The following is a 23,318-nucleotide window of genomic DNA, read 5'->3' as shown; positions in this document are numbered from 1 at the left end:
AACTTTTAAAACCAGCTTAGTTAACACTGGGACTTCACACAAACAGACCTGAATCAACATCTGAACTGGGTTTCAGTCTCTTGAATCAGCCTGTTCATTCCTCTGTCCTTTTCGCCCCTGCTTCTCTCCCTCCTGCTCCCCATCAACGCATTCCACTATCTATGCGTACCCACCGCCCTGCTTTAGATCTATGTGGTCTTGGATCTAACCCTGGCACAGTCTTGTAAATTGTCTGTGCCCACTCAATACGTGAAGAAATCAAAGCTAAAACAACCAGAAGGCAGCAGAGTGGAGGGTGAAGACGTAGCCATAGCCTTAGTTTCTGGAGATCAAATACAAATCATTCTGCCCCCAGAATCTTTTTCTTAGGGCTGTAAAATGTCATGTTTTGCCTTCAGGAGCTTAAAACACAGCAAAAGAGACATATGGTAATATATTGTGTACTCTAATAAACTTGCCTGAGGATCAGAGAACAAAGTCAGCCACTAGATTAGACATAGAGACCAGATTAAAGTAGTATATACCCTTAATCTTGTAACTCGGGAGCCAGAGATCCATCTAGATCTCTGTGAGTTAAAGGCCACACTGAAAACAGAGCCAGGCAGTGGTGGCACACACCTTTAATCCCGGTACTGGGAAGCACAAAAGCCTTTATTCCCAGGATGTGACGGCAGGGAGGAGAAAGGTATATAAGGCTTGAGGAAACAGGAACTAAAGCAGTTCAGCTGAGACCCTTTCCGGTGAGGACTTAGAAGCTTTCAGTCTGAGGAAACAGAATTGGCTGAGGAGTTGGCAAGGTGAGGCTGGCTGTGGCTTGCTCTGCTTCTCTGATCTTTCAGCTTTCACCCCAATATTTGGCTCTGGGTTTTTTATTATAAGACCGTTAGAAATTCAAACAACAGAAACAATCAAAAAATCATCCTTAAAATAGAAATAGCCCTTGAGAGCTCTTGAACTAAGGAGCAGAATTATCAACAAAGCACCTAGCGTAGTGCATGGTACCCCTGCCATGTGCAGCTAACCCCACAAGGACCATCCCAGGTTATGGAGAGAAGCTTTCAGGTCCCTTCTAAACTCACTCATTACTCCAGTGAATTTGAACTTGGTCTCTCCATTTGAGCCACATTTAAAAAAAAAAAAAGAATAGTTTTCCTTTGTTCTATGACAGAGCATCATGGGTCTCAGAGCTAACCATGGTTCAGGAAACAACTGGTGCGGTTAATGATGACTTCTGCCTCTTAACAGAGGTTGGAGTGATGGGAGCAATGGGGAAACGGTTGCTATGGAGAAGGGAACTGCAGAGGGAGGAGAGCTGTTGCAGTGATACCCAGCCTCCAAATCACCTAATGCATTCCAGGCCTGGGCAGATAGGGGTGGGTGCAATCCAAGCAAAAAGTTCACAAGTCAGCAAGTGGTTCAAGTCTTTGAGTCATTTCTGGAAAAAGAAAATCCATGGCATGACATTAGTCCTTGCCTGACATTATTCTACCTCATGAAACTTGGTGGAGTCTTCTCCACATGCTCTGAGTAAATTGGGATGGGATAAACATCTAGCTTGTGTGTTTGAACTTCACAAGCCTGGCTTTATAGAATTGCACAACTGCTCCAGTTTCCCCCAAAGCATCATTTCAGTTGAATCCTTTGGCATGCCATCTGCTGCTCACCCATAGCCATTTTTTTTCTCATGGGAGGCTAGGCTACATATATCCATTACCTAGGGTCCTCGGAAGCGAAGAACATGACCAGGAAAATGATTGGGCAGCTAAACTGTGAGCAGACTTGATTGACAGGTGACTCAGTTTGTAATAAAACATGATGAATCATGTCAATACAAATTTTGGATTTACTCTATATAAAAAATTAGGCCAAAAGAAGTGCCTAGGCTCTGCCTATGGGTGAATAGTCAGTGCCTTCTCTGCAATCACTGTGGCCTTTGTTAGGTTTATCTGTCATATAAGAAATACCCTCCTATGAGGACCAGTGAAGGTAGGTTAAAATAATTGGTAGTACATACATAACGACTTGATATAAACTGTCAAATATGGTCTTCAAATCAACCACTGAACAGTATTGATTTTCATTTGCCTTCATACAAGAACGGCCTTTGCATATTCTCTCTCTAATGCAGTCAAAAAGTCCACTCCTTCCTCAAGTCCATATAATGTTATGGTTTAGTCATTTCATTACGACACTCTCTATAGTGGTCCTTTAAATGGCACATCTCCCATGACTTGATCAACCAAAAAGTTTGTGATTCATAAACCACTTTTCCAGAAAATACAGCTAGTGCATTATGTGATTCAAAGTCTATCAGCACACAGAAGGGACTTCACACAGTAATCCTGTTATTTGAGTTCAAATTTCAATGGAGCCAATAAAATCAGCTCTCAAAATTGCATCTGGGAGCAAGGAGGCCAGAGTCCTAGGCATCTGGAGATGTCCTATCGAGTTTGCCCTATTGGTGACAGCATGACATTGCCATCATGTCCCTGCCCCAAGTCACAGTTAGTCTCTCTGCTTTCCTTTCTACACAGAAGAAAAGGCTGCTTGTATTTCCGCATGGTGGTAAGCTCAACTGAAACGAAACAACTGTGAAAAGTGACATCGTGCACACTCAGATGTTCTCTGACTATCCAAGGAAAAGGCAATTTCTCTAGTTGAACAGAGGTGGCTTTACTCATCACCCCCAGAGGGTCATAGTTCATCACTGGGCTGGATGTAAATAAACAGAAAACATTTGCATTTCTTAAATACATGAGCATTCCTGAAATTGGGCTTTGACTTTTTTAGATACTTCCAAAACTTCCAAAAGCCAAGTTGGGGATCAAAAAGTCTTGAGATATTACAGATTTTGAAATCAATTCTTGGTTCAGGTGTATACTTAACTAGTTCTAGTGCTTACCTTAAAAAAAAAATCACGAGCCGGGTGGTGGTGGTGGCGGCGGCGGCGCACGCCTTTAATCCCAGCACTCGGGAGGCAGAGCCAGGCGGATCTCCGTGAGTTCGAGGCCACCCTGGGCTACCAAGTGAGTTCCAGGAGAGGCGCAAAGCTACACAGAGAAACCTTGTCTCGAAAAACCAAAAAAAAAAAAAAAAATCACCAAGTTACAATGAACAAGGTAGAGTGTAACTGGAGTTATCTGTAATGCTACAACTCCTGCAGAGGTCAGCTATACGTCTAACATCTAATGGAATCCTTGGGGAGCTGGGCCCTGGGCAAGGGCTATGCACACACCGTAGAAAGTCCTATAGACTGTTATTAACTCAACCTGTCCTGTTCTAACAACAAGAGATACTGTGTTCTGGACCCAAGGAAAGATGTTTCAGGCTTTAACTGCACCTCCCACAGACTGGGAACTTGTATCTTGAAGCACAAAGCCGAGTGTCCACCTCTGCAGCAAGAGTGCATGTGTCTCCTGGTGAGCACAGGAAGACTACAGTATCAATTCCTTTCCCAAGCAAGCTCAACTTTATTTCACACCTTTCAGCCAAACAGTTCTTCTCCCTCCCCGCAGGCATAAACCAGGTGCATGGGAAACAGAGAGGGGAGGAGAATGACCCCCAGCGTGTAATCACACCCCTGTCATTGTTAAATGTCCCTAGGCTCAGCTCAGTCTTCCTTAAGCATCCACTATGGACCAGGCCTTAGACTGTCTTCGTAAATGTTCTTTCCAGCCAGAAGTGGAGATTACTAACAAACACAGGTACATCTAGAATTGTCCCAGACAATCGCTGCTCATAACCCTTCTGAGTCTAGCTATATCTACCATGAAACACTGTATCTTCAGTTTGGGATTCCCACTGTTCCCTTTTCTTCTGACAAAAGCTAAATTCAATAAATATTAGGTTAACCTTTGTTGGTCTTATCCCATCTAATGTTTTATAAATAATTCAGGGGCTGGGGAGATGGTTCGGTGGGTAAGAGCACTTGTTCTGCAAGCATGAGGACCTGAGCATGTGCCTGAAACCCCTGAGTTTGGTGGGCAGAGACAGGAGGATTGGGGAGCTCACTGGTCAATCAGGCCAGGTTCATTAGCAACTCTGTCTCAAGAGAGTAAGACAGTAGAGAGCAAGAAGTCAACAATCAGCATCTGCCTCTACAAGTGCTCCATCTCCCCTCTCTCCCTCTCTGTCTGCCTCTCTGTCTCGGTCACACTCTCTCTGTCTCTCTTTCTTTCTCTCTCTCTCTCTCTATATATATCTCAAACACACACACACACACACACACACACACACACACACACACACCACATACACATGCCAAAAAGTAAAATAGTTAGTGTATTAGTATGAATAGAATTAGTACCTCATAAACATAGTGTTTATTGTGTAAGATTAAAAACATACAAATAGATTAAGGGGAAAACAAATAAATCCCTGTTTTCCTGCCACCAGGAAATAGCTATTATTAACCTTTTAATCTAATTTTCAATGCTCTTAATATCCCATCTTTGGGAAGTTTAATGACTTTGTAGCTATTTTTCTATTTTTGAATGTTTTTGGCTCTTCTTTTCCTTGTTTTAAATAAAATTGTAAGTCATGGACAAGTTTAAGTTAGAATCTGAAAAAAAAGCTTATTAGATCATTGCATGCAAATATAAAATATTTTCGACACACATTGGCAATATTTGAATGTACAATGCTAAAGTGCTTTTTAATTTGAATCTGTAAAAAACTCTGTATTTTTTATTTTGATTCTCAAAGTAGTACATAAACACTTCAAATGTTCACATAAATATGAAAATGGGGTAAAATCACAAGTAGACACATGGTATTCAGTTGTCTAGCCCTGACGAATAATTTACTCTCAGTGAGAAATGAAACAGCAGCTGGGTATGGTAGCACAGGACCATAATCTCCTCTAGGCCATGATCAAGGCCAGCCTGAGCTAGAGAGAAAGCTCCTGTCTCAAAATAAGAGATTTTAAAAAGGGGGCTGGAGCTGTAGTTGAGCTCAGTGTTAGAAGGCTTGCCTAACACATCTAGGGCCCTGGCGGGGGGGGGGGGGGGGAGAGAAGATATGGTTGTTCTGGGTTTTGTGGAGTTTAATTTTGGTTTTGGTTTTGGTTTTTGTCTTGTTGGTTGGGGTTTTGGGGACAGTCTTGCTTTCTAGGCTGGGTAGCCTAGAACTTGCAGCCACCCTTCTGTCTCGGCCTCCCAGATGCTAGGACTACAGAAGCAATCAACTGTGCCTAGTAGGAAATGATCACCTTTGACTCCGAGTGTCATGCATGATTAGTATGCTATCGGCCATGGCCACAGAAAAGATGTCAGTCCAGATGCACTTGAATGTGAAGTTTGTGATGCTCTCCTCCTCTTCAGTGGCAGTGGTGCCTGTGTGGGCTACTATGGACACACACAGAATGATGACAGGGACCAAAATATCAGTGACCACTTTGGCTGAATACCATATGGTCACTCAGACTTCTATGGTGTCCATCGCAGTGGCCACAGGACAAGCTGACTGTATCTACTCCGTTTCTACTTCACTGGTCTTACTCACAAGCCAGATCCCGTAACTTAGACTAGTCCACTGGGCTACTTGTCTTCCTTTAGACTGAGTTATGGCCCTATAAAATAGGAAATGATTTGGAGAGGAACAGGGTTATCAAAAATCAATAAATATTCACATGAAAAGCGAGAAGAAGAAGTCAGAAACAAAGGGAAGGAGTTAACCACCTCCCCACCATGCCCGTTCCTGCATCTGCATGGCTTGCAAGCAGCTGCAATGGGCACTGAACTCACAGACCTTCATGCAGTTCTACCAAACAGCAACTTGGTGAACTTTCTATGTTCTATAACAGTTAATTCAACAGTTCAATGTACAGACTCTAAAAGTGGTACAGAAGGACAAAGAAAGTCCTGCAATCACTGAGAGCCAATTACACTGAGGTAGGAGGTGGACCATATTCTACCCCCCACCAAGTGTGTGCTCAAAGAACAAGATGAGTAAAGGAATAAGGGAGGAAGGGAAGGAAAGGAGGAAGGGAGGGAAGGAGGGAGGGAAAGGGGAAGATCAGCATGTATTCCCCTGAAACATTATAAGAAACCCTTTAGATAAATGAGTGCTTCCATCTATTCCCCCCAAATATAATATAAGTACACAAAAGAAAGTGCAAATGGATTCGGGCTCCATTTACCTTGGGGTGTGCAGAGATTAATAAAACAGTTTATCCTGAGAGAAAGACCCAAACCGGACCTCCATTTAAGCAGTTAATTTATGCGGCCCCTCATACAAGTTAAGCAGCACAGAATATCACAGCAGGCACAGAACAACAGATCCTGAACCCTGCTGTGTCTGTTCAAGAAGGCAAGTTAAGCTATTCCTAACAGGGAACAAAACACAGGGTCGGACCATTAAACTGGGATCATTTTGCCGTACTGTGCAGCCCTGAATGCATCAATTGCTGTTCCAAACAGGATTAGAGATGTGATTTGCTTTAACTATGATTGGGAGAAAAATGCATACTCCTCAGAATTCTCAGGCTGACATTAACCAATACACTGCCAGGCAAGACAGAGTACCCGGGAAACTGTCAAGGAATGGTTTTTGGCAAATTCTCAAGCTGTATAAACGAAGCGTCAAAGGTATTAGTGTCTGGACAAGGTAACCCACATAAATGGCCAAGTTTAGGTACATCTGACTAGACATTCATGATCATGATACATTAATTAAATCAATCACACAGTGACCAACTGCTGTGCAGTTCCTACAGCCAGAACCCAGCAGAATCAAAGGGCATTCAGTCCAGCAGTCTGAATGGGCATTTGGAAACAGCTTTGGCTGCATTCATTGTGTGATCAGTATAAAAAGAAAACCCTCGTCTATTTTTTTTTCAGGAGTAAAAAAGTACTGTGTAAAAGAAAATAAAAGTTCTCCAATGCAACCCTAGCTTGTGTGGATCTGTTTCCCCAGAGTTCCCCTGGGGAAATGGGCTCAGTTTTGACCAGTGGGATAAGACCCATGGGATGGAAGGTGTGAGATGTACAAAGCTCTAAGAATTCACGGATTACATATTTGGTAAAAGGTCAACATCCTTTGGGCTTATTAACAGCTGTTGTCACCCCAATGTTATATCAAGGGTTGAAATTTATAAAGCCAAAAATTAGCTTGGAGATCCTTACCAGCTACAGGGAAAAAAATTCTTTTATCCAATTCCTGTTCTGAAAAACTGTTATGATAGTCTAGAAGAGGCATGTTGGAAGGCATATTGGAAGACCCTCAATGTTGACATCATGAAAATCATAACTTAGGAGTGACCATAATTAATGTCTGCTACATTAAACACAAGAAAGACACCCAAATGGGACATTTTTAGTTGTAGAAAAGCCAAGAGATTAAAATAAGCATGTTTACAGAGACATAACCATTTATAGAGAAAACAGTTGTAGATAACACCGAGCCACATTCTAACAAAACCAGTACAAATGTAGATGCCTTATGGTCCAATGCATGTGCTCATGACCTCACGGACAAGAGGGCCAAAGGCACAGTGGCTGGGTTGCTTCCCTTCACCCACAGAACAACAAACCTCTGGGTTTGCAAAGAACTCACTATAACCATGTCTGCAGTGGCAAAATCAATGGGTAATGTCAAGAGTACCTGAAAGGCATCTCTCAAAAGAGTGAACCCTGAACCTTTGCTTTGTTGGCATTTCAGACTCCATTTCTAATTATATGGAGCAGGTATGTCCCAGAAATGCAGAGTAGCTAACGAGGGGCTGGGAGCGCTGTATGCCTGGTGGGTTCTTTAGTCATTTCTATCTATCCATTAGGCTTGAGTCGGGACCACACACCATATGCAGGATCCCAGACCACCACTTTGCACAAAAATGCTCCCTTGACCAGCTTTGGGGTGTCGGGGACCACATGGAATGCCTATTCGAACTCAGCATGCCTTAAGTGTCTTGTATATGTAGTTCTGTGCTAGACAGAGATAGAGAAATCACGCATGTAGCCAAACTGGAGAAGCAGTCTGATATTCTCATTAAGTAATGATGAGCCCTGGGAGCCCAGAGAGCTTTGGTAACTTGCCCACTGTCATAGATGGATGAAGCCTAGGAAGAAAACCAGTGCACCCCTTCACTGGTCCAGCTACGAGCCAGGACATCTGAAAGGAGCAGAGGCTTATGAGAACCTCTTCCTTCCAGCAAAGGTGTCACTGATGTCATTCTAGGGGAAGGGAGAAAAATGAACAGGGGGAGAATGGTAACATATGGTTAGAGAGGATGCCCCTAGTCAATGGGATACTCTCCTCTAAATCCTGCAGTCCAGATAACTGAGGTTTAGACACAAAGTGTTTCTCCAGAGCTGAGTTTTTAACGGAAACTGTCCCTGGAATTATGAAAGTATTTGAAATAGAATTATTTGTGTGGTTTTCAAGTTACGCATTGTAAGAATGGGATGCTAGCATCCGGCGGCTGCCGGATCCGGCGGCTGCACAGGCCACAGTCCCGTGCAGCTGCTCTTCCAGTTACAGATGCTCAGGCGCCCTACTGAGCCTCTACTCTGCCAGTGAATACCAGCAAACTTCCCTGGGCCAAGGTCTCCTCTTACCTGGGAAAGTGAGTTTACACAGAAGAGTTGCTGATGGCCACATTTCCAGCTCCTAACCCCTCTTCCTTGCCTCCTGCCTAGGAATCTGAGAGCCTGGCTGTAGGCTCGTGCTGTGATACCTCTTCCATGCCCAGAAAGGTGTCAGAGGAGACTTCACTCTACCACATGGACTCTGATTCCTCTCTTCAGAGACCCTTCTATGCTGTCTTATCTCTGGTGCTGGGGCCTCAACTCTCTTTGGAGCCCCCATCAAGCTGCTGCCTCTTTCTTTGTCTGTTAATGACCATTAACTTTTCTAATAAACTCCTCACTTGACAACATTCCATCTCGATGTTCCTCTTGGACCTCGCTGTACAAAACCTCTTAAGTACCTTCTCTCTATTTTAGTAGGGAAGAAAAGACAATAAACTTAGATGAGGAGGCAGAACTCTTCCCTGCTAGCTAGACAGGGCTCCAGGAGAAGGCCTTTGGACTGTCTGCCATCTGCTGGAGACAGGGGAAGAACTCAACAAGCAACTCAGGAAGCTTCCTTGACTCGGTTCTACGATCACAGTAGCATGGTCCCTCTTGGGGAGCACGCAGTGAGAGCCAAGAAATGATAGCAGAAGGGATGAACGCAATGACGTAAGCACTATGGAGGGTCACAGAACTCACAACTCCGGCAACGCTGTGCTTACTGTGGCCTGCCTTGGTGTGTTTGGACTTTGTTTAAAATTCCATGGCTGATAGCACCTCCAGTTCTGGAGGAATCTTCTACAAGAATGCCTTTGTATATGGACCAGTGGAACTGACTAAATGCCAGCGAGGTAAAATAAATCCATTTCTGATTTGTTGAGTCTCTTTCTAAAATAAGATTTTTTTTTTTTTTTCAAAATATGGGCAATTAAGAAAGCATGTCCTAGGAAAGACATCAAGCTTTCCAAACAATCTGGATTCCGACCATATATTTTCTCTGGAAGCTGTTGCTATCCTGGATTCCTTGAACTTTTAATGAAGTGTGCAGTCCGTCCTTGTGTGATGGCACTGAAGTGTAATCAAACATTGCCACGAGCCAAGTCACACTCTAGCATGTCTCGCCTTGTTTAAATATCTCAAATATATCTGAGTAATTGTGTAATGATTTCTAGACCTGTAGTTGTCCATATGGTCTGAACAGACTGTCTTTGACACAACAGTGAGCACTATCTGGATGAGGAGGACCCAAAGCATCCTGCTCTGACATGGAAGTCTCAGGAGGCTGCCTCCGTTTCATGCAGGCACCACACCTTAACTCTTGAAACAAAACTAACCCACATCTGGTCTCCAGAAGTTGCTGTGTCTTCCGGAAAGCTAGCTTATGTTTGGGAAATATATGAGAATAATGCAGCAGGCATGGCGTGACATATTTTTTAAATACCACAAGTGTCCTTAGGATACAACCGCATGCCGAGGGGATAACAAGGCAAAGCCATCACTGAAACCACATGGAGTCTCTCTGGACAGAGGACATTCTAGATGGTGGACGGAGATCATCTCCTATACACAATGGAGACCAGTGAAAGGGTCTAGCCCTTGGCTTGGACTATATTCTCATGTTCTCTGTATATTATGGGCCATAGATGAAAAAAGGAACAACTTTTGAGATTTTATTTATTATTTTTATTTTATGTGAATGGGTGTTTTGCCCATGTGAGTATCTTGTGTGCCATATGCATGCAGTGCCAGAGGAAGCCAGAAGAGGGCATCATATTGCTGGGAACTGGCTATTTGTCCTCATGTAGGTTTTGAACCTGGGTCGTCTGGAAGAGTAACCAGTGCTTTTAGCCTCTGAGCAATTTCTCCAGCCCAGGAACTAATTTTGTGATTAATGAAACACATGAAAATTTCAGAGCCAGTCAGTGGTCCAGAATTTAAATTTGGTCACTAGGCTTACAAATTATCTGCATTATCTTTCTCCCCAAGAGATAAGTTATCCCAGGAAAGCCTGGAATGCTGTCTTTGAGCCCAACTTACTCTTGATCTACATTATTTGACAATTCATAAGAAAATGCTTAGGTATGGATTTATTCTTTAAGCCCTGACTGTGAGAGGGTTCTTCGGTAGGACTAATGTGGTAGGAGTGGAGGTGGGTTGAACACTGGCTGAGGGACTCCGTGATCCTGTCCAGCTTTTGGCTTGGGAAGTCGCAGGAGGAGACCCTTTCACTGGTCATGAACAGAGTCAAATGCACAGCACCACGGACATGCACGACTACGGTGAGTTGTGGGAATGACTCAGATGGGACAGAAAAGAGATTACCTTTTGAGCCTGAGGGAGCTGAAAAAGCGGGGAGAAAGACAAACAAAAAGAAAACAAAGTGTTATATATACAAAGTTCACTGTAAAACATTATTGTGTTGCCACTGGCAACTGCAAAAACCAAACCAAGGAGGAAAAATGAAGGAAACAAAATCAGTCTCAGGTCACTTTTCAAGTGTATGCCCTAGCACCAATTACTCGGTGTGTTATCCAAATCTGTGGCACCAACAGACACTCTGGGAGTTTTGCAGCAGTCTTTTGTGAATCTCCACAACCAAAGCAATGTGGTAACCTCCTCAAAAGCTACGCCTGAAGTGCTTCTGTCCAAGATGGTCAAGGACACAGCTCCATGCCCAGCTCCTTCCTCACACAGGCTACAGGCCCCATGGGCTGGGAGCTCTTACCAGGGGATCGGCTTTGGGAAGGTAGTAGTAGCAACTATACAAGGAGTGGAAAAAAGGATGAAGAGCTGTTGCCTTGAGTGGGTGGAGCCTAGGCATGCTGGAAAACTCTAAACTGCAGAATAACCCCTGTACATAGGAAAACACATAAGAACCCACTACAGAGGCTCATACCCAGTCCATCGCTCAACAGAACCAAAGCAGAGAACTCCTGCTAGCCGTAAAGGTAAGATTGTCACAAGAATTTTCTGGTTTTTAAGGGCAATTTCCCTTGCTTTACAGTATATTGACTCTTCCCTTTAATGGTGGTTAAGGAAGCATAAAACAAATTTATACATGCAAAACAAAGCTTATATATGCAAAACAATGAAAAAATAGTCAACCCATAACATAAAACACAACAGCTTTGCCAATGGTACAAGTGAGGAGCTAAAATTAATAGGTATGCCGAAAAAGATGAACCAAATGTATGAGCTGTATTTGTCTATTGTCCCATGACAAAACTCTGGTTTCATGTCACTTCACTGTGACTGCCATTTTATGTGTAGTGCTTTGAAAATCATGTTCCAAATCTGGGATGGGATTAACATTATCCTTGTAATCAATACTCTATCTAGGAATTACATTACTAGGAAGACTCAACTTTTTATCACATAGACTAACATTTTTTCAAGTGTGAAATTGCCACCAGCCACTACAGTTAAGCCCTTTATCTATGTTATCCCATTAAATCTCAGTGAGCCAATGCTAAGTACCTCCAATTTACAGGTGAGAATAAAGTGTAAACTAGAGGTGTCCCATGGTTCATGAATTGTAGCTGGGGGCTTCACTGTCTTAATCCACAATGAATAAAGACCCTTAAGACTTGAATCATGCCTGCAGACCTTTACCATCTCTCTAGACTAAATCCAGAAGTTGTAAAAGATGCAAGATGATGCAATGAGACCCACCAGTCAGGGTCCCTACTTAGCATTCTGCCGTTCTGCTTCTTTACACCTTGGGAAGGAGGTTGTCCTCTGTGTGCATGAAGATCAGGATTCCCATCAAGCTCTCCCAAGTCCTGGGCCCTAGCTCCTCCATGTGTGGATGGGGCCCCAGCAAAGGTAGAAAGGATAAAGCCAAATGGCTTGGATTTGAGACATCTCTCCCCAGTGCAAATGAGAATGTTTACAGGAAGCACACGAGGAAACCCTTACACCTCCATTTTCAAATCTTCTCCCAAACTGTTGTCCCTGTTTGAGAAGAGAAGAGCACAAGCATGTGTCCTTCCTTCTCAGTGGGACTACAGCCATAAGAAAAGGAAGCTCACAAGAGCTCAGGGGAGAAAAAGTGTATCAGGAGGGGCTAGCAAGATGGCTCAGCAGGTAAAGGTGCCTGCTGCCAAGGCAGATGACTTGAGTTGATCCCCGGGACCCACTTGGTAGAAGGCAAAAACTACTTCTAGTAGTTGTCTTCTGACTTTTAGACACATAACACAGCCTACCTACCCACCCCATAGGCCCACACAAAACAAAGTAAGTATCAAACATCTTTCACTCAATGGGAAAGAAACCTGGGATGCAAACACTGTGCAGTGAAAAATCCGTTGCATTTGTGTTTTGCTATGAAATGCAGAGGCCTGAGAGAATAACAAATAAAGATCCACAGGACGTCCCACAGAGACTTCAGAGTTTCCTAGCCACTGACAGGAGCTGCTTTTGCTTCTTTCACAAAGTTTCATTTGGGTTAGACAGGAAACAAAACTCCCAAAGAGTCACCCACTTAAGCATATGAAAAGAAATACTGGGAAGAAAATAAGAGACTAGGCCTTTGTGGTGATGTCCTCAGTTTAAGACTAGCCTCAAACTCTCCACAAAACATGAACTTTCCTCAAGAAATAACTCATGAGAACAAAGAGCAGCCTTCCCATTGGAGCATGGGGCTAACGTAAATTATAGCTTAGCGTGCTCTAAGCAGGTTGGCCCCCACGACCCAGCTTTAGAATAGAACATGACAGATTTAGATCAACTCATCTGTAGCCACAGATGCTATGAATGGGAGTGGGCACCCCCAACCATCAGTCATCCAGCTTTCATGAGTAACATGCCAAGCCCAGAACTGGGAGCCAGAGTAGTGGAACACCAGGTTTACCTTAGTTTCTTCCTGGACATCCAAGGTCAGTGCTATCTGGTCTTTGGTTACTAGGCTTACAGATTAAAGAAAGGGAGTGGGATGGTCAGAAGATGGTTGGAGGATGGGCTAGATCTTGGCTGGCCAGCAGGTTTAACTCAAGAACAACTCTGATTGCCTAGTTATCGACTGTCTGCAGGCAGTGTTGAGGAGGACTCTGATGTCTGAGGTCCATTGAAAAGAACAGCATACTCCATTAGCAACCCATACTATAGGCTAAGATCAGGGAAATGGTCCTGTTAATGATGACTTCTTAAAGGTCTCATTTTATTCTTTTCTTTTTAGTTCTGAGCAATTAATAATTGTCAGACAGGTTATCTGTTTTATACCTCTCTCCCCTGCGAGGTCCCCTTCAGGTAGTAGAGTGCCACCTAGCCTGTGTATGCATCTGGCATGCTTGCTCCTGTGACTAGTACCTCTTTGTAAAATCAGAAGCCTTACCACTGGATATACCCAGGGTTGAAACCAGGGTGAGAAAACCTAAGAAAACTGCCTTTAATCTTCACTTCCCAATGCTAATGCACCAAACTGGTGCCTTCCAAGAGACAGAGAAAGAATTTCTTCTAGGACAGACAGGAACCTCTTGGATTCTTGTATGACACATACATACTTCTGTACATGTGCCATAGTCTCCTTGCCTGTAAACATTTGTAAGACGAACCTGGAAGTATTTCTTTTTCATAGGGTCATGGGAGACTTGACTGTCTTTCCACACTGTGGAGGATTTTTTCCCCCACAAAGTCACCTTGTTGAGCATGGCTTGCTTTGGACCTACATATTACCAGGGAATTTGGGTGCAGGAAGGACACTGGAGGACAGAAAGATGCAGATTGTGTCTATCAGGAGAGAAGGAAGGAAAAGGAGACGATGAAGAAGAGACAGCAATAACAATGACATTCTCCAGGGACCAGGTGCTTGGCTAAATGCCAGCTGAATCTCTTTTCCTCTTCATGTGGGTCAGATATTAATATCAGTTTCCATTCACAGAGTGGGAAGGATACAGGATTTAGAATCGTCAAGTCCTCCCCCAAGGTCACTGTTCTGGTTTCTACTCAGTCACTCTGATCAAAAGCCCTAACCAAAAGCAACTTAGGGGAGAGGAGGGCTTATTTCAGCTTACAGGTGAGAGTTCATCTTTGATAGAAGTCAGATAAGAAACTCAAACAGAAACTTGAAGCAGAAGCTAAGGGGAAACGTTGCTGGCTGACTCACTCAGGGTCCAGCTTAACTAGTTCTCTAAGACAGCTCAGGTCTACCTGCCCAGGGAATGGCACCACCCACAATGGATTTGGTTCTCCTATCCTATGTCAATTAACAATCAAGAAAGCCCCCCATAGACATTTCCACGGGTCAATCTGATATGAGAAACCCCTCAAACAAGACTCCCTTCTCAGATGACACTAGGATGTGTCAAGTTTATAACTGAAGTTAAATAGGACAGTCACCCAGCAAAAAAAGTGTTCAAGTTCAGAGCCCAGTCTCTCCATCTCCCAACATTTGATACAACCACCAGGTTCATAGCAGTGTCTTATGAATTAAACAGAACTAGTGCTAACCCAATTGCTTGACCTCATGCACCACGCCACATGAACATTAGCCATGTAAAGAAAGGGGAATGAGAAATCTTGGCCCCACTCCCTGTGGCAGATTCTAGATGGAGTCCACCAAACTCTTCAGCATAGTTGTGTATTTGGTGTAGCAGGATGGATATTACATGCCTTCTACTGTCACAGAAATTCATAACTCCTCTTCCCTCATCCCAGAACCCTTCCTTGTTCCCTATACCCCTGAGCCTGGGGAATACATATGCCTCCAGGTGTTACATGATATTTTCCTCCAGGAGGAAGGAGATAGGCTCATAAGGCCTTGGAAATTAACAACTCAAAAGGCTTAGGAAGTTCATGAAATTGACAAGATCCTCAAGTCTTCTTTCCAAAGTTATGGAAGTTGTAAAGAGTTGCTGGAGAGAGAACACACCTCTCTGACCCATCAAGCTGCCTCCAAGTCATACAGAGCACTCCATGGGTACAGCTTTTGTGAGTCTTCACCCATACTAGGGTGGGTTTTTTTGTAATGCAGCTGCCTTTGTGTTACCCAGGATCTTGAAAGTAACTCCAATAAACTCATGAATTCTCCAAGTTGGAATCTAGTGCAATGGTTACTTAGGTCTGTCATTGGTTCCCTATCTGTCTCTCTAGGAAAAGTGATACACTGCCAATCATGTGTCACTGACTCAAGGAAGCCTAACTTCTCATATCCCACCCTTTCACCATTTAACACTCTACATTATCCACACTGCCAGTTGTAATATCTACCATTCTGTCTTTCAGTTTTAGCAACAGAATTCCAAATTTTAGCCAGATTTTGTGACCCTAGTACAGATAGGTGTGGTTAAGTGAATTCAGCTGTGGCCAATAAGGTGCATCTTAATGTGTCTTTTAAAAGACTGGCTGGTGCCTTTAAAAGGATTTGTCCCATCCTATTCTCACAAAGGTAGATGTGATAGCTAGAGGCTTTATTGAGGATGGGAGCTTATGATAGGATGCTGTGAACAGCAGTAATGATCTGATTATTATAGCTGTGACATGCTAGCCACTATTCAAAGTGACTTGCTTCTGTTTGCTAACTAAAAACTCACATAATCTTGTTCGACAATCTGCGTTATAACTCTGGTCAAAGGATGAAACCACAAGGTCACATAGATAAAGAACAACAAAGGCTGTCTGCTAGCTAGTTTTTTTGTCAACTTGATACAAGCTAGAGTTATCTGGGAAGAGGAACCTCCGTTTAGAAAATGCCTCCATCCAGATTGCTCGTTGGCAAGTCTATAGGGCATTTTCTTGATTGACGGCAGCTGTTGGTAGAGCCAGCCCCCAGAGGCAGCACTAACTCTTGGCAGGGGGTCCAGAGTTGTATGAGAAAGTCAGCTGAGTAAGCCGTGATGAGCAATCCAGTAAGCAGCACTCTTCCAGGGCCTCTGCTCCAGTTTCTCCTTCTGGTTTCCTGCTTTGAGTTCCTGCCCTTACTTCCCGAACTGATGGACTGCTATCTCCAAATATAAGCTGAAATAAACCCTCTCTCCCACGTTGCTTTTGACCATAGTGTTTATCACAACAATAAAAGCCCTAAGACAGGCAGGTTCTGAGGCGGTCAGTGAGGTAGTCATTGACTGATGGAGATGGGAACTGGGGGAGAGTTGAATCTGGATGCCACTGGTGGAAGAGGAAGGCCGTGGTCTGTGAGATATGAGAATCAAGATGATGTGATGTCAGCAGAGCTGACCTTGTTTACAGGAGGGCATGGATGAGCCGCCCTGAGAACATGAGCATAAAAGATTTGATCCTGCCGCTCCTCTGCTATATGGGCCTCAAAGAGATGCCCTCCACCCCCCAACTCCTCTATGCCTGAGGTGGGTAGGAGAGCTGGCTCTGAGGTTATAAGAGCGGAAGAGCTGCTCCTGCCCCTCACCAGCTGCAGCCCTCAGGAGAGCAGGTCCTGCACCTTGCCTGGGCAGCACTGTAGAGCCGACCCTGTTGACAAAGGTGTGGGTGAGCCAGCCCTGAATTTGTGAGCATGGGAGAGCTGTCCCCACTACTCATCTGTCATGTGGTGGTGGCATGTGCGGGGGAGAGATGTCCCCTCTTACCCCTTGCTGCCTGTGACAGGCGAGAGCCAACCCTCCTTCTTACCAGCTGTAGCACTCAGGAAAGCAGGCCCTGCTCCTCACCTGGGCAGCATAGGAGAGCTGGCCCTGTTGGCATAGGTGTGGGTGAGCAGGCTCTGAGGGTGTGAGAGTAGGATAGCTGGCCACACGACACCCATGTGCCATGTGGTGGATAACAGCAAGGGAAAGATGTCCTCCCCACCCCTTGCCCCTGCCATCTGTGGTGGGCGAGGGAGTTGACCTTCCCCCTTACCAGCTGCAGCATTCGGGAAAGCGGGCCTTGTAACTCACCTGGGCAGCACAGAAGAGCCAACCCTATTGACAGGGATACCAGTAAACCAAATGTGAGCACGGGAGACCTGGCCCTGCCCCTCATCTGCCATATGGTGGTATGGGCGGGGGAGAGATGCTCCCCCTCGCTGCCTGTGATGGGTGGGAGAGCTGGCCCTGAAGTCATTAGAATCAGAGAGCTGTCCCTGCCCCTCACCGGTTGCAGCACTCAGGAGAGTGGCCCCTGCACCTTACCTGGGCAACACAGTAGAGCTTAGTGTAGGTGTGGGAGAGCCAGCCCTGAGGGTGTGAAAGCAGGAGAACCTTTCAGCCCATTGCTCATTGCAGTTAGGAAGTGAGCTAGCAAGAGGAATGCTGCAGAGCTCATCCTGGTGGTGAGGACAAGGAAGAACTGGCGGGCTGGTCAACCCTGCAACTACCCAGGCCCAGAACCAGGGTTATGAGTTTGCCCACCCCAACATCCACCCCACCTATGCTCTGTGGGAGCACATGAAGGGGCAGGTCCTGTAGACCCAAAGCTGAAGAATCTCCAAGACACAGGACAACAACAGGATATCCCAGTGAAGGCCCAGCATCAATAGTGTAGCAGAACCAGAGGCCTCAAACCAGACCAATGACTCTTTGCAATGAACACTTGCAAGTAAGGATGCATGGACAAAAGGGGTTACTGTGTGACTCACTGTGTCACACTACAGCTTCCAGGATGAGATTTTTCCTTTTTTTTTTCTCTTAAATTACTTTATTTTGCGAGGGGGGAGGGGAGTCGCAAGGGCAGAGGGCAGATACAAAGAGATGGGGAAATGAATGGGATTAAGGAGCATGATGTGAAAGAGACAAAGAATAAATAAAAAGAAAGTTAAAAATGATGACCTGATGGGCATTAGCATGAAGGAAGGGAAATCAGGAACACTTCTAAAGCATTTGGAGTAGATTTTTTTTTTCTTTAAAAAAAGGTACTACAGTTGACTGGAAAATTGGAGACTGTGAGATGAGGAAATCATATTTGAGAAAAATACCTCAAGTTAATTTTTTTTTGAGACAAGGTCTCATTACGTAGCTCTAGCTGTCCTGTAACTCACTATTTTGACCTGGCTGACCTCAAATGCATAGAAATCCACCTGTCTCTGCCTCCTGAGTGCTGGATTTGGAGGTGTTCACCACCACGGCCAAGTCCTGGAGTCAGTTTTATCTAACATTGACATGAATTTAAGATCCCTTGGGCTTTCAAGAGGAGTAGGAGGGTAGGCAGCTGTGTAGATGGAACACTAGCCCAGGGATGACCTTAGTCACTGTGGCTAAGTCTACAAAGTCCCCTGAGAGGTGAGTCTTGGCAGAGAAGTTCTGGACTTTTGGGACTGTCCACCTGCTAGAGGTCTGCGCACTCAGGTGGAGTCTGTGAATTGAGGAGCAGGAGGTGAGACAGACAGGGTCCCATAGAGGCCAAGTCCTGATTGGATGATAAATTAAATGCTTCTAAATGAGACTTTCTATCCTGAGGAGAGAGGCATGCTTGTGTGCCAACTCTTCTCCTTCATTTCATCCCTACCTCAGAGTTTCACAGAGCCCTTTGGGGGTGACTACAGGGACACCTCTTGCTCTAGTTCAATGAAGTTCCAGCTTTGAGTAGTTTCTTTCTTCAAAAATAAAACCCCAGTGGAGATCGATTGATCAAAACAACACATGTCACTAGGCAATACGTAAAGATGAAGCGGGAAACAAAGCATTTTCTTGCCAACTGTCCTTTAAACAGCCTGCTCTACATATGCTGATTCCATTTGCGAAACTGGCTCTCTGCCTTAGGAATGAGTGGCGACTCCCTGCTTGCTGCAAAGGTTCAATGTTTCCCCTGTGCGGACGCTTGCATTTATAATCATCCAGTCCTCTGCACTAAGCAATGTGGATCAAGCACCCAGCTACGCTGCACATCAGAGGAAGGTCTGTGGATTTGTTTGGCCTCCTAACCAGCACCAAGGAGGGGGAGTCTCCATGGAGATGTGATTCGGTCCTGCTCGTTCTGTCCACCTGCATCCATTTCTGCCACCCTCTGCTAGGTCACCATTGCTGCGTATCTGACCTCCTCAGTTGTACTCTGACCCCCAAGTCCTGGTCCCCCAATTCTTTACTTTGCATCTAGAATGATCTAAAAGGATAAGCTTGGCACCTGTCAGCTTTGTTCAGCCTTTAGAGTTGTCACACCAAACCATTATGCGGCCCTTTTCCCCCGACTGGCTGGTGCTCCCCCCAACCCCATGTCAATTCTCAGAACCCCTCCTTGGGTCCCACTCACCATCACCATTCAGATCTAATCTAGGATGGCTCCTGCTCTGAAAACTGTCCCCGTATCTACCCAAGTGCCTTTCTATGCCACCAGCTTGCATCATATTGTCAAGTATGCAGTGCGTTCTACAACTCTCCTGTTCCTTCATCAACTTGCTTGTTATTTCTCCACATAAGAATTCATGTCAGGGATATCCTATTCACTAGTGTAGCTCTAAGGAGTAGACCTGTGCCTGGGCAAGAATTTGGTATAGTCATCGAAGGGCAGCAACTGGAAAAGAAAGAAAGAAAATAGAAAACAGAGCCAAAAAAGAAAAAACAAAAGACAAAAGATAGATGGGGGAGGAGGGGAGGAAAAAGGAAGAAAGATAGACAAGAGAATTCAGGAAGGAAGAAAGGAAGGAGGAGGAGCAAAAAAAAGGAGGAGAGGGTGCTGTGGGATGGTCTGTATGTCAAGTGTGTTGCTGATTGGTCAGTAAATAAATCACTGATTGGCCAGTGGCTAGGCAGGAAGTATAGGCGGGACAAGGAGGAGAATAAAGCTGGGAAGTGGAAGGCTGAGTCAGAGAGACACTGCCAGCCGCCACGATGAGAAACAGCATGTGAAGATGCCGGTAAGCCACGAGCCATGTGGCAAGGTATAGATTTATAGAAATGGATTAATTTAAGCTGTAAGAACAGTTAGCAAGAAGCCTGCCACGGCCATACAGTTTGTAACCAATATAAGTCTCTGTGTTTACTTGGTTGGGTCTGAGAGGCTGTGGGACTGGCAGGTGAGAGAGATTTGTCCTGACTGTGGGCCAGGCAGGAAAACTCTAGCTACAAGAGGGAGAAAGGGAAGAGGGAAAAAGAAAAAGATGAAGGAAGGAAGGAAGGGAGGGAGGGAGGGAGGGAGGGAGGGAGGGAGGAAGGAAGGAAGGAAGGAAGGGAGAGAAGAAGGGAGGGAATTTAATATACCTTAGAGTTTGATATACCAAGTTATCAAACAACTACCTTTACCACTTCCTAGCCACGAGGGCCTGGGAAATAAAGTTACCTCTGCACCCAGATCTCTCATCTGTAAGACTACAATAATGACACTATTTGTGGACCTCATGTGAGGACTCCATGGAATAATACGTATTTAGTCTCTACAAAGGCAAATAGCCCATAATAGTTGCTCTTTTTACATCCTGATATTGTAGCATCCAAACATCTCAAGGTTGGTGCCAACCCAGAGTATGAGAGATCACAACTATTGAGGCACTGTGTCCGATGAATTCACAGGCTTGGAATCCATGGCTTCCTAGACCGTCACTTCATTATATGATGTGGGTATGTAATGAAGCAATAACACTTGAATCAGGTAACAAGTGACTCTTACAGTGGACATAATTCTCTGTGCTCAGCATCCAGCTCCTTGCACTGATACTGTCTCCATTCCCTGAGCCAGCATCTAGTGGACAGTGACCAGACTTCCATTGGTTAGATTGGTGCTTTCCTTGGGCTCTGGCCACAGCAATTGGTTCAGATGAAGATGTGATCTAACCTCATCTCATCCAGCCTTTTATAGGATAATAGCTCCTTCTATCCTCTTGGGATTCCTTTCTTCTCCCAGTTAGAGTATGACAATATGAACAGCTAGAGAGAGAGAGCATCAAAAGGGCCTAAGAGCAAAAGCAAAACTGGGCAGGCAGGCATGTGACAGGAAGAATCCAGAACAGCACTGTCAGTGAGCCCCGCACCCACCTCTTGGCAGTGCTGAGAAAACTGAGTTTTTAATCACCAGGACATGTAGCTGGTTGGCCATCTCTAGGTCCACACCATATCAAACTATGACTAGATTTTCCTTGAACACATGAAGGGAGTCATGCAAATATTTTCATTAACTGTTCAGCCTCAAATACATTCAAGGGTGATTTCCTTACAAGATTCCCAATACTCTGCATGTAATTTCCTTTCAAATACACAGGGCATTTCATTCCCCTAGTGCCTGGAAGGTATTCTTGCCTTTATGTGATGCTGATTAAGTCAGGGACAGAAAGAGTTTCTCTGGGAGTGGACTACTGTCTCCATCCCAGATCTCCTCTCCAGATTCTTATGGTTGGGACCCTGTTGCTCATTCTATAGTCCCTAGTTGAACTGGCACTTTCTGGCCTCACAACTTCAAATTAACCCTGATCCTGGAGTAGTGATGAAGGAGGAAGAGGAAAATGCAAGCAGTGGTAGAAATAGATAACACTGCAGAGGAAGAAGCGAAAACAAAACCCGGATTAAACAAGCAAACAGCGAGGGCTAACTATTTTACTTTAACATTACTCAAGTTTCCATCCCGACTCTTGATGCGTATCTATCTCAACCTCTGCCAGAAAGACTCATGGGGAAAACAGTCTCTATTCCAAATGCTTTTTGCCTTTTTTAGCTCAGGTATTATATTACCAAACCAAATATAATTCAAAGATTTCTCAACATCAAGTTTATGGTACAGATGGCAATTATTTTTTCTAATAGTATGTTTAATTACAAAACAAAATGGACAGAAAGACCTCTGTAATACAATCTACATGTATAGATACATACATATGCGCGCGCGCACACACACACACACACACACACACACACACACACACACACACGTATTAAGAGTGGTTTTAAGAATCATGCAAGTAATGCAGGTTCATTGTAGAAAAGCAGTTATAAAGCCTGGGAGATGGCTCATTTGGTTAAGCACTTGCTGCACAGTGTTTCAGGTCATTGGATCCTACAGGAAAAGCAGGGAGGGCATGGTGGTGCATCCCTGTATCCTAGCACTAGTGAGCTGAGGACAGAAGCCGCCCTGGAGTTTGCTGGCTGGCTAGTCCAGCTGGGTACTTAAGCTTCAGACTCAGTGAGAGACCCTTCTCAAAAAATAAGGTAGAGAGCAAATGAAGACACTCAAACACACCACACACACCACCACCACCATCAACACACACACACACACACACACACACACACACACACACACACATAAAACAGACATAAAGGATAAGAGGAAAAATATATTTAAAGCCATCTATGTTGCTAATATCCATGCTTGATCTTAATTAACATGTGAAATGACAGCATGATGTTTATTTCAATACATAAAAATTTACTTACTGAATTCCTAATGTTGGCTATCTAGGCTGGTTCTGTCCTATCATTAACGTGAAGGACATTGTAATCATCCTTGTCCTTAAGTTGTTATGTACACGCTCCATCTCTTAAGGACTTGAATTATTGGCTAAAGGGCACTGTATGTTTTAGTCCAGATGCTCCCAGGAAAATTGTCCCCCTAAAGTCCTTTCTCTGTGATGTTCATATCACTGCCCCCGTGCCAGCATCTATCTTCCATTCACATCTAAATACAGATTAGCCGAATGGCCCTTCCTTGTCTTCTAATTGAGCTAAAGACAGAGTATGAATCTTCAGAATTGTTTCGGGGCTAGCTAGTTAGGTAGCTCTCCTGCAGGTCTACAGAGAATAAAACACTGCCCTCCCCCGCCCAGAGGAGCAGCAGCAGGGGATTCAGGGGAATGGAGTAGAGTGATGAGGAAAGGTCAGATTTTTCAAACAAGTTTCAGATGAAATGATCTGGGGTTTTACTCTGGTCATGAAGCCCGGCCTAGACGAAAGACAAGCCCGCATAAATTATCCACTTGATGGAAGACGTTTTTGGGGATGC

At 44.5% G+C, this 23,318-nt stretch overlaps 1 protein-coding gene across 1 annotated transcript in view; it reads right to left on the bottom strand.

Annotated features, from left to right (window-relative positions):
- Cacna2d3 (calcium voltage-gated channel auxiliary subunit alpha2delta 3) overlaps window positions 1–23,318 on the bottom strand; it is an 827,473-nt gene that overhangs the window by 194,644 nt on the left and 609,511 nt on the right. Inside the window, exon 14 of the mRNA XM_059274534.1 lies at window positions 10,833–10,850. Within this exon, the coding sequence (XP_059130517.1) occupies window positions 10,833–10,850 (18 nt within the window). The remainder of the gene's footprint in view (window positions 1–10,832; window positions 10,851–23,318) is intronic.

This window comes from Peromyscus eremicus, chromosome 9 (assembly GCF_949786415.1).
Source record: "Peromyscus eremicus chromosome 9, PerEre_H2_v1, whole genome shotgun sequence".
Taxonomy (NCBI): domain Eukaryota; kingdom Metazoa; phylum Chordata; class Mammalia; order Rodentia; family Cricetidae; genus Peromyscus; species Peromyscus eremicus.
Note: the sequence above shows the minus strand (reverse complement) of the source record. Positions and strands in the feature narration are given on the sequence as shown.